Source organism: Giraffa tippelskirchi, chromosome 3, assembly GCF_054371585.1.
Source record: "Giraffa tippelskirchi isolate mGirTip1 chromosome 3, T2T-mGirTip1v1.2.pri, whole genome shotgun sequence".
Classification (NCBI taxonomy): domain Eukaryota; kingdom Metazoa; phylum Chordata; class Mammalia; order Artiodactyla; family Giraffidae; genus Giraffa; species Giraffa tippelskirchi.
The window spans coordinates 156,452,510-156,464,999 of NC_137277.1; the positions used below are offsets into that span (position 1 = coordinate 156,452,510).

Sequence of the window (12,490 nt, forward strand, 5' to 3'; positions counted from 1 at the left end):
GTTTGAAGTGTCTCTGCGAGGAAATGTTTGAGAGAAATAACACCAAGCTAGATATGATTCATAAATTCTCAATGACTGGTTTCTGTGACTATGGAATGAAGTGATAAAAATTTGTTAAGTATGCTAAAGGGTAGTTATCCAAAATACAAGTTAAATGATCATTATATTGATTCTACATTTTCTTACCAGTTTGGCACAACTGTAGTTTCAAGAGATTCTCCTTAATGCCAAAAAGATGTAGCAGATTTAGAACATAATTGGTAACACAGTCATATAAAAAGCAAGGAAGCGGAGCCTGTTAGGGCTATTTTTCTGAGCACACACTGCTCTGATTAACTTAGGGCACCTCCGTTGTATGCCATTTGTAGATATAGTTGGCGGTATCCGTAGGTTTATTGGGAGAAATGTCAATGATATGATACCAGTTTCATTCTCAGCCTGTAGCCTCAGGCTCTCTGAGTAACATGGAGAGGAATGCCTGCCATGTTTTCAACCAAATAAGACATTTACGAGGTGTTTGCCAAAGAAAGCATCTCTTCTCCTTTTGGCAGGCCTTGGAAGACAACATGTCACTTGATGAGATTATGAAGCTCACAGCCATTGACAAGTGGTTTCTGTATAAGATGCGTGACATTTTAAACATGGAAAAGACACTGAAAGGGCTCAGCAGGTAAGGCCCTAGTGCTCTGATTCACTCCAGGTATCTTCTGTGCAATTTTGTCTTCCCTTTCCCCTTACATGTTTGGCCAAAATTCTGCTTCAATGAAATTAATAGTGCCAATGTTGGAAAGACATAGCCATAGTCAGAAGAAGTGGCAGTTTTTAGATGTTTGCCTTTTGAAAGGCATCTATTAATAATTTTATTTCTCTTCTACCCTTTCTCTTGCCATGAAATATAGTGGTGTTTTTATTAAGTCTTTTGAATTTATCAAAATCTATGTACATTTATGAATTGTTGTGCTATATAATTACCAAATATGACCTTCGTGTGTCCTAAGTCGATTCAGTCGTGTCTGACTCTTTGCCACCCTATGGACTAGCCCACCAGGCTCCTCTGTCCATGGGATTCTCCAGGCAAGAATACTGGAGTGGGTTGCCATGCCCTCCTCCAGGGGATCTTCCAGATCCAGGGATCAAACCCACATCTCTTAAGTCTCCTGAATTGGCAGGTGGGTTCTTTTATCACTAGCGCTGTCTGGGAAGCCCTTCAAACACGACCTAGATTTAAATTGTATTAGTCAATAACGACACTATTTCTGCTTTCTATACATTTTCCAAGTGCTGAAATCTATTTTTCTCTTTTATTATCAACCTACTCACTTCTGTGTCTTGAGTGAACAAGCATACTCCTCTTGCATTCTACTGATATTTTTAATCTTAGGACATCCAGTTCATCATACAAATAAGCCACACTCAAATTTTTGTTAATAGACTTTCACCTCTCAGTAATTTGCATTTTTATCTTCTTCATGAGCAATTATTTGAAGATTTTTATTTCATGTTCAGAATATTCTGATAATGTCAGTGCTTTAAAATCTACATTTTTCTATTTCCTGAGAATGTTTGTTGAGGCTACCCAGGCATATGAGTCACAATAGATTTTAAACTTGGATCTGTGATAATAGGAGCATGTATTACTAATTTAAGAAAGACAGTGTAATTCTCTTTAGCTTGTCTCCTTTAAGAAGGCTTTGAAATACACTACTATTGAAAAAAAAAAAAAATCCTACCTACAAGCCTAGGCATATGTTTAGAGAGGGAAAATTTTTGTTTGCAGAAATTATTCTCAAATGATTTTAGGAAATGTAAAAGAATTAATCACTTAAAATGTTGAAGACAGAGGAAGTTCTCAAAGCCTGGTTTTTTCAACTATTTAGAAACTGCAACATATAATTGGGTTACTGGGTTTACCTAATCAAAATACACAAACTGGGCAATAAAAAAAATTGCTTTTTTTTTTTTTGAGCAAAATGAGGTTCTTTTTCATCTATTCAACAATCACCCACAACAAACGCTTAGTTTTAAAAATGGGGGATTCCAATCTGTCAGAAATGAAACTTGCAATAGTTGCTTGTAAGTCATCCTTGGTAGTGATCATGTAAAATGAACAGTAGATTGAAGTTAAGAATTGAGCCTGTACATTCATCTTAGAATTTTGCTGACTTGAGATTTGCTTTCTTGGTTTACGCTGCCAGCAGAACTTCTGTGTTGAATTACAGTCTGTTCCACTGTTTTCAGTTTCAGACAACTGATTTCAAATGCCTATGAAACCATTCCAATTAAACCACATGAGGGTGCTATAAACTTACAGTATGCCAATTGCAGCAGTGGAAGAGACCTGGGGTGAAAAACAGCAGATGTTATTGTGATTTAAATTTCCACTTGATATACATTCTGATTTTTGGACAAATTCAGTGTTTTAATTGAATAGTTTTTGTTACAACCAGAAGGCAGGTTGAAATTCTAACTAAGCAGAAATAAGTGTATATTGATAGTGAAAAAGCTGCTTGGAGGCTTATTAGAACCTACAACATTGTTCTGATTTTGACATTCTATTATATTTTTTGCTGTTAATTTGACATTTTAAAATAAAGTCTCCATTTTCTGGTGTAAATATAATTGTAAATAGAGATTTTTCTATTGTTTATAATGATCTACAATAAAATTTTTTATGTAAAATTTAATAATTTAAAAGAATCTAAAACATAGACTTAACAATTATCTCTTGTTTCAAGACCTCAACAGAGGATCCATGGTGTTGGTAAACTTAAAACCTGAACTTATTATTATGTGATGGACACTTCATTGTTTATTTTTTAAAGTATCTTAGATGCACACATAGCAGTTTGATAATGATTGTTATTTAGAGAAGTTGGATAAATAAAATAAGAATAGATGGCTACTGAAGCAACCTGTCTCAGTCATTCTGTAGTACATTGAGATCTGAAGTTGGAAGGATATTGCAGCTGATGGATGGTGAGTGTAGGACTTGGCGTTTTTTTTTTTTTAATTTGTTTTTTTTCCCTATTTTGATTATCTTCATGATTACCCTGGATTACGACGTCTTCTGGTTTTTTTTAAGCCTCTAAATATCCAGGGAAACTTGGTCATGGAGGCAGATACTACTCCAGTAGTGATAGTTCTCTAATAACAGTTGGTATTATGTGTCTCAGCTACATGTTGCCAGTTTGGAGGAAAATCAAGGTCAGTTGGTTCATTTTTATCTGTGGTTCACTTTGTTTCAAAATCTCAACTTCTTCCATGTTGGAAAGGCTGATGTTAGATTTAGGCCCAGGAGATAGCTATTTATTTGATCTGATTTGGGCCAACTCCCAAATTCTCTTAGCTGATTATATCCCTGGTAACTGTGTGTCCAGGTCCCTCAGCAACTTTCTTCTAAGTTCCTTGGAAAATAGGTAATGGGAATCTTAATTAGGAGAAAAGGAGAAACTTAAAGAGAGGATAAGTATAGAATTATAGGCATTTGTTAAATTTCAGCTGGTTCCTGCCTTGTGCATTGGAAGGAGTATATTCTATAGAATCAGTCAGATGGGTGCAGTCTGACCCACTGTGGACTCACAGGCATGTCACTTCCCTCAATTCTCCAACCTCTTCCTGATAATGTCTGTTTTATAGTTTTGTTTTGGAGCTTAAATAATGTAAATACAAAAGGACCCCTTTCACATGATGAATGTCCAGGAAACTTTTCTTTATGTCCCCTGAAAATGAAAGTGTTGCTTGTTATACCGAAGAGTATTTTGTGATTTTAGATAGATGCTCATTTTCAGAGTCATAATTTGCATTTGTATATATATTATAATGTATCATTTCTTAATTTTCTTTATGATGCATTGTCACTTATTTTAATACCAGATGTATTTTTATAAGGAAGCAATGATAGCTAGTAATACAAATGCCATTCTTATCAAAAGATCAATAATACTCCATTATACTAATGAGCAAATATTCCTAATCATGCTAAAATTTTTCTAAATGCAATAAACACATTCAGTAGCAGAAGATGAGACTAGCACTTAGATTGACGGCAGTCTATTACTTGTATTTACGTATAGTCACCTGAAATGAAGCTGAGAATTTTAATTCCAAATGGAATATACCCATGTATCAGGTATATACATGGATGTCCACAGACTAGAGAAAAAAAACATCAATGATTGTAACAAGGTTAGCACTATGGAAATAACTGATATGTTTTCTGTGTCTATGATAAAGTAGAAATTACAGATTTCTTACTTTCTTAAAGGATGGAGATTAACATGTATCATGTTGAGGATGAAGTATGAAATCCTAGTCTTATTCAAGGTGATGAGCCAAGTTAGGTGTTAGAATAATGAACTCAGTATCCCAGGTCTGAGTGCTTACTTTCATCAGAACTCAGTTTGCTGCCTTCAGTGTATGAGCATAGCAATGGCAACCCTCTGAAAACTTCCAGAGCAAATATCCATTCTCCCCAACCTTGATGTTAATCATTATTCAGACAGCTTCAGCAAAAAAAAGAAAAAAGAAAAAAAATTCTCTTCTATACTTCAGTTCACCGAGTTTCTCTTTTTCTTTTTAAATTGTTTATTGCTGGCCAAGGGTGTGCTAGGAAAGTTGACTGTCTTAGGTGTTCCCCAAATCTATAAGCCAGTGTAGTGGCATGAATCGACCTAGAATGATAACATATTTCACAGTGGATTTCTTTAGGTTTTGAAGAGTTTCTCTTAATGTGATGAGCTGTGTCATGAAGGATTCCAATGCATGTTATGCTTATGTATTGGGATTTATATGTTTGATCTATTAACGTCACATTACCTAATCACTTTGTAAGAAGTTTAAGAAAAACTGAGCCCGTCAGAATTTTCTGTGTAATTGCAACATTTACAAAACCTTTCTTAAATGGTCTTTGCTACCAAGCTATACAGACTTTAGTACATCTGTTTTTCTCATACTCACTCATCTTACCAACACTGACTCTTTCACATATAATGTTAGAGTGAAATTCGCTCATTTGTGTCTGACTCTTTGCAACCACATGGACTGTACAGTTCACGGAATTCTCCAGGCCAGAATACTGGAGTGGGTAGCCATTCCCTTCTACAGGGGGTCTTCCCAACCCAGGGATCAAACCCAGGTCCCCCGCATTGCAGGCAGATTCTTTACCAGCTGAGCCACAAAAGAAGCCCAAGAATATATATTGCTCCTCCCACATAGCATTTTCACTAGAAGAAAAATATGTTTATTTCGATCTACTAAAGATTACAAAAATCTCACCTGAAATTGTCTCCTCCATTGGTTCATAGACAGATTCAGTTTTAATTGTGCAAATAAAACTGGATTGGAGGACAGAAGTACCGGTACTGTAAGTCAAACAGATAAATATGTCAAATGTCTTTATCATTAGATTCTCTTGATATAGCTGGTTCTCTAAAGTAACAAAAGAATGGATTTAGAATCTATTAATATAGAAACTTGAATTTTGATTCAAACACATTTCAAGTGTAAAATATTGGGTTGGCTGAAAAGTTCCTATGGTTTTAAGTAAAAATTAAAGACACAGTTTTCATTTTCAACAAGAACCTTATTGAACATGTTAACAAACAAACTTTGACCAACCCAATAGTATTTGTGTAAGTTTGTGTGTATACATATACACACATGTATATGTTAGGGGTTTAATATCAAACATTCTGGGCTCTGGAGTTCAATTCTGTCATTTATTAGCATGGGATATCAAGAGCCTCAGTTTACTATTTATAAAATTGGGATGATTATTGATGTTCTTAGGTTGTGGTAAGGATTAAATGTAATTAGAACAATGCCTGATATATAGTCAATGAATTCAGTGATTAATATTAGGTTGGGACCACACACACATATATCTATTTAGGTTTGTGAAAATGTAGAAAGGTAGATTATATAACATCTGGAGGAAGCCAGACAACATGTAGTAGATACTTCCAATACAGTAACAGTATTTCATAAAGGGATGATAATCCCATATCATAGATCTAGCATCACCATAGAACTAATATATTTGATAAAGGTTTCAACAATATTAATAATTAATAGATAAGCACAGGTACAAAATATCACTTTCACTATAAATAAGGAAGAAAGTTAACTGTAGCAAAGCTTGTTTGTGAGCGAGAATTATTTCAAGACACTACACTCCAAACTTTTCTATTTATAATTCCAGGTTGAGTTAACAATTTTAGAGTGAAAGATAATCATGGTTGTCTCTCATGATTAAAATCCCAATCTGAACAGGCAAGAAAAAAATGTGAATGTGCTAATTACCAGCTTTAAACATTCTCTGCTTATAATTCTTTTTAATTTTTTTTATTTCTTTATTTTAATTTTTAGGTTCTTTTGGTATTTCTGACTGACATGTCTAGCTCAAGAATTTTATTATACCCTTCTAAGTTGTATAATTTTGCTCTTTTACTGGCTAAAACTAAATTGAATTAAGTTTTGAGTCCTTCTTTCAGTTATTAGCAAAAGGCAGCTAGCCACTGCTTGTGCTGTACCTTGTTAAATAGCCAAATGGAAAGTTTCCACCATTTTTGATGACTGTTCTTTTGTATTTCATTCAAATTGGGCAGTTTTCCCAGTATGGTCCATTTTGCTCTCTGGGTTTTTTTTTTGTTTTTTTTTCCCCACAATGCTGCTATTTATGTTAGTAACATAATGCTTGACTGTTTAAAAGGACTCTGTTTTCATCCATTTTAGATGTTCAAAAGTAGAGGGCATGACCATTGTGATACAGTTTATACCATATATGAGGCTAAGACTTGGATTTATTTCTAAAATAATTATTTTTTAAGGTTTATTAGAGTATAGTTGATTTACTTTATTAATTATTGATATAAGCTTAATTTACTATGAATTAATGTGCAAATTATTTAGATTTTGTCCACTATTTTTGTCCACTATTCATATGTTGGTTCATGTGTTGGTTTTCTAAACTCTTTTAATTCTGATAATATTAATATCTCTTCCCTCTTTACTGCCCACTTATTGCTGTACTCAATGTAGTAAAAAAGAGGAAAGTGAGCTTTTGAAGGACACTAATTTTCATCTGAGCATCTCAGTGTTCAGTGTGATAAACTACATCCATTGATGGGTGCTGAAAAGTCATAGGTGTGCCTATAGCTTAGGAAAACAATCTAGGGCAAGCCTGGTGAGTTCCACTTGGGCATTCAAGTGCTAAATTGAGCTAAGTAAAGTTGGCCATTTCCCTGCAGCCACAAACTTCTGGCAGATGTAATAATTCAGGTGTCACCTTAGCTGAAACACTCCCTTTGAATGTCCTTTTCTACATGTGTTAGTTTCTACTGACTTTTTATGTAACTTGCTCAGGAGGCATGGCAAAACCAGACAAGAACGTTTTGTGCTCGTATTTAATCGAAGTTTTCTAGGGAGAAGTGTTACCTAAAAGTTGTTAAAACTTACGCACACCTACTATGTACAAAATAGGTTAACTAACGAGGACCTATTGTTTAGCTCAGGGAACTCTACTCAGTGATCTGTGGTGACCTAAATAGGGAGGAAATCTAAAAAAGAGTGGATATATGCCTATGTATAACTGAATCACTTTGCTATGCAGCAAGAAACTAAAACAACATTGTAAAGCAATTATACTCTAATAAAATTTTTTTTTAAAAACTTAAGCATAAGACAGAGAAGGGTCAGTACTTTCTAAAGATAATCTTTACTTTCTGGTAGAAAAAACAGCAATAAGCAAATATCTTTAAAGTGTATTAAATATATAAGTGATTTAGAGAAGGAAATATATATTTCATTATGTATAACATATAACACATGTTATAATTTTATGATCCTTTCTTATGATTTATGGGGCTTCCCTGGTGGTTCAGTGGTAAAGAATCCACCTGTCAATGCAGGAGATTCAGGTTTGATCTCTGGGTTGGGAAGATCCCCTGGAGAAGGAAATGGCAATCCACTCCAGTATTCCTGCCTGAGAAATCCCATGGACAGAGGGACCTGGCAGGCTACAGTCCATGGGGCCACAAAGAATCACACATAACAGCATGCATGCACTATTATTTTTGCTTGTGATATCATTTATTGTTTTCTCCACTACAGTCTGTGGAAATTCATATATACATATATGTATGTATGTGTATATATATACACATACATACATACATACATATATGTATGTACACATTAGGTATGTGGCTCTGTATTATTTTGAATGTAGAATGAGAATAGAGATGGTTGTTCACTTAAGGGGAACCCATTGATCTGATTTGCAGAAAATAGTTTATGTCCACTGACTTCATTATCAACTCATACAATATATCTAAGTCTCAGTTTCACCCTGGTTTAAAAAATATATATTGTTTATTTTACCATTAACTGTGTTGCTAAGATGAATATATATTATGTATAAACTAATTGACTCTAAAGCAAAATAATTTTATTAGTTACTATATATTACTAGCCAATGATTTTAATCTTCAATACCCTAAACCATTTATCTAATAAACCTCTTCAAGAATACTAAATATTGGGCCTTATGTAAAAAAGGTTATTTTTTCCCTGTAAAATAGGAACATTCCTATGGGAATTTCCATGTCTGTGAACTAATGCAAAAAATACTTTTCATTTTAAATTTGTTTTTATGTTCCATGTGTTCAGTTCAGTTCAGCTCAGTTGCTCATTCGTGTCAGACTCTTTGTGACCCCATGGACTGCAGCACACCAGGTCTCCCTGTCCATCACCAACACCCAGAGTTTACTCAAATTCATGTCCATTGAGTCAGTAATGCATCCAACCAACTCATCCTCTGTCGTCCCCTTGTCCTCCTGCCTTCAATCTTTCCCAGCATCAGGGTCTTTTCAAATGAGTCAGTTCTTCTCATCAGGTGGCCAAAGTATTGGCCATGTGTTAAGATAGGATATTTTATGCAATGTCACATATTTGACAGCCTTCTATTAATTTTAATTAATAATGTATTGTATCGGTTATATCTTGAATAAAATTTCACATCAAACATTTAATGTCCTGAGAAACCTCGTTGAATTTATTAAACAATGTTTTCATTGTTTTGACAAACAATTATGCATTTTGAAAGTATGTGAGAAAACTTGAATCTTACATGAGCAAGATTTATGTTTCATTTAAAATATTTTCAGAGTGATGTCCACATAACTCATAAAATAAATATTATTTATTTTCTGCATATATTTGATAGTTCCAAAACTCTTAAGTTAATTTAAAATAACATATACTCATACTTTGTATGTATATATTTATGTATCTGTTAATAGTCAGGACTTAATAGATTTTCCCTATGTCAATATCTGTGATCTCAGCATGATAGGATGTGTATTTGCTTTATGACATTTCTCTTTATTAGGAGATGTTATTAGACCAAATGGTATTGTTAGTTCCCTTCAGTGGGTTTGTAACCTATTTTGAAAATTTGTGTAATCTTAAAATTTGGATTTGAAGATTTGTACACACTTAGGTATACATAAGACAGGATACTTTTAATGGACCAACAAGAGGCAGAAATGCAAAGCCAGGAAATTACGTGCATGTGTGCTAAGTCGCTTTAGTCATGTTCAATTCTTTGCGACCCCATGGACTGTAGCCCACCAGGATCCTCTGTCCATGGGATTCTCCAGGCAAGAACTAGAGTGGGTTGCCATGCCTTTCTCCATAGGGAAGTGGAATGCAGGTTAAAAACCAAAGCTCTAAGACCTTTGTGTATGTTATCCAAGTTACAGTTTAAGAGTTCATATGTATGCATCCATACCCCATAATTTATAAACAAAATTGTGACTTAGAATATGTAAGTAAATTTTTCAAGATTTCAGGGGAAGTGCATATTGAATCCAGGATTTGAGTTCAGGATTTTTGGAATCCAAGGACAGTATCTTTTCTTCAATATATACCTATGTCATAGGAACCAAAGGAAAAGAGAATTATGAATAAATAGTATAAGAAAAGACACATTTAACAGTATGGCATGGTTTAAGGAGAGCAGAAAGGGAGAGAATTGAACAAGTCCACCAAAACTGATGATGGGGAGGTAGGAGTAGAAGCTATATTATAAGGACCAAATGTGCAATGAGAAAGAGGAAGTAGGTAAATGGATAAATTCTACTTAGGAAGTGACAAATCGTGTTTGCTCTTATTTTGTCATATTTCTGTTGTATTTTGTAAAAATGAGAACCTTACTATGAAGAAATTAAGGCTTGAAGAGAAAGTAAGGTGAATATTATCTACTTTTTTGCTCAATGTATATAATAGTTGGAGCCATACAGTTTCACTAATTATTCTGTAATTACAACTTGCCTGCTATTCAGTTCAGTTCAGTTCAGTCGCTCAGTCGTGTCCAACTCTTTGTGACCCCATGGACTGCAGCAGGCCAGGCCTCCCTGTCCATCACCAATTCCTGGAGTTTACCCAAACTCACGTCCATTGAGTCAGTGATGCCATCCAACCATCTCATCCTCTGTCGTCCCCTTCTCCTTCTGCCCTCAATCTTTCCCAGCATCAAGGTCTTTTCAAATCAGTCAGCTCTTCACATCAGATGGCCAAAGTATTGGAGTTTCAGCTTCAACATCAGTCCTTCCAATGAACACCCGGGACTGATCTCCTTTAGGATGGACTGGTTGGATCTCCTTCCAGTCCAAGGGACTCTCAAGAGTCTTCTCCAACACCACAGTTCAAAAGCATCAATTCTTCTGTGCTTAGTTTTCTTTATAGTCCAACTCTCACATCCATACATGACCACTGGAAAAACCATAGCCTTGACTAGACATACTTTTGTTGACAAAGTAATGTCTCTGCTTTTCAATATGCTGTCTAGGTTGGTCATAACTTTCCTTCCAAGGAGTAAGCGTCTTTTAATTTCATGGCTGCAGTCACCATCTGCAGTGATTTTGGAGCCCCCCAAAAATAAAGTCAGCCACTCTTTCCTGCTATTAACATCCTCCAATTAAACTGTAAATTTCATTATGGTAAATTTCAAAGGCCATAACGTCTTACTTTACTCTTATTAGGAGATTTTTCTTAAGAGCTTTTGCTGATTTGTGTGATAGAAAAATGGAGTTCACCATTCTAAAGTATTGTGTCAATTCTAGAATAGATAAGAATGGCTTCCATGTCTTTATTTACTATATATTTTCTTGGTAATTGATCCTGCATAGAGTAAAAACTCAATGATGTTTGTATGATAATATTCCCATTAAATAAATGAAAATATATTCTTGGCAGAAAGTAAAAATCAGAATTTCTCAATCATGCCGCAGAAGGGAAATTGGAGTGGAAGAAAATGTATTATAATTCCTGATTGCCCAAGGGACTCACAAAATTATTAATTGGCAAATATGTAGTGCAAAATATAAGCTCTGTGTTGGAAGACACTAGAAAGTAGCATCTCTAGGTTTTCATTATTTAAGTGACTATGTATTTACTAGGAGGGTCTTCCCAGGTGGTGCTGGTGGTAAAGAACCCCCTTGCTAATGCAAGAGATTTTAAGAGACATGGGTTTAATCCTTTAATCCTGGTGGGAAAGATCCCCTGGAAGCGGTCATGGCAACCCACTCCAGTATTCATGCCTGGAGAATCCCATTGACAGAGGAGCCTAGTGGGCTATAGTTCGTAGGATCACAAAGAGTCAGACATGACTGAAGAGACTTAGCGTACACACATGCACACACATATTTACTAGGAAGGCTCTGAATAAACTGTTTTCTAATAAAAGGGGATTTATCTAATTATATTGTATTGTCAAATAGAGATTATATACACTGGGAGCATTATAATACTTAACATGGGCATTATAAACTCTATTGGGAATAAGCTACAATTAAGAAAGCATTGATTTTAAAAATTATCTAAGTTTTCAAAATTGCAAATTTTTTGAAAAGTTTTTATAAGGAATATTCATAAATATGTAGAGTGGTAGTGAAGGCTATGACTTAATTAACCAGCAAACACAACTAAGGCAAAAGTGCATAGCTATAACATTTATAATACAGGGATTTATATTTCTCTTGTGACAAAGTACATTTCTTTTATAATACAGGTGGAAAATAATCACTATTCTATTTTTGTAGATGGTGAAACTGAGTCACACAGAGGTATGTGTCATGCTTCATGTCACACCACTCAGAGGGAAGCAATAAATCTAGCCCAGGGCTTCTGCCTTCAGTTCTAGTCACTAACCCTTTTCAAAAGCTTCTTTGTAGAGATATGATTTTTAAATCAGACAGCTGGAGATCACTTCCTCCTTAGCTGTCAAGTTGTGAGCTGCATGTTTTCCTGCCTGAATTGTTGACCTCACTTAGAGCAGAAGCCTTGTAAGAGATGTGCCCTTCTCTAGAACTCTTGTGAGGAAAACATGGGGGCCTGGCAGGGAGAAAGCCTTGGCGAGTCACCTTAAAAGATGTAAACAGAATTTTCAAGGGTATGGAGAGCTAGCATAAGAATTTTCTTTTTAAATTTT

At 34.9% G+C, this 12,490-nt stretch overlaps 1 protein-coding gene across 1 annotated transcript in view; it reads left to right on the forward strand.

Moving 5' to 3' along the window:
• The window catches only part of CPS1 (carbamoyl-phosphate synthase 1), a 144,072-nt gene that overhangs the window by 70,385 nt on the left and 61,197 nt on the right, over window positions 1-12,490 (forward strand). Inside the window, exon 21 of the mRNA XM_081582737.1 lies at window positions 552-670. Within this exon, the coding sequence (XP_081438863.1) occupies window positions 552-670 (119 nt within the window). The remainder of the gene's footprint in view (window positions 1-551; window positions 671-12,490) is intronic.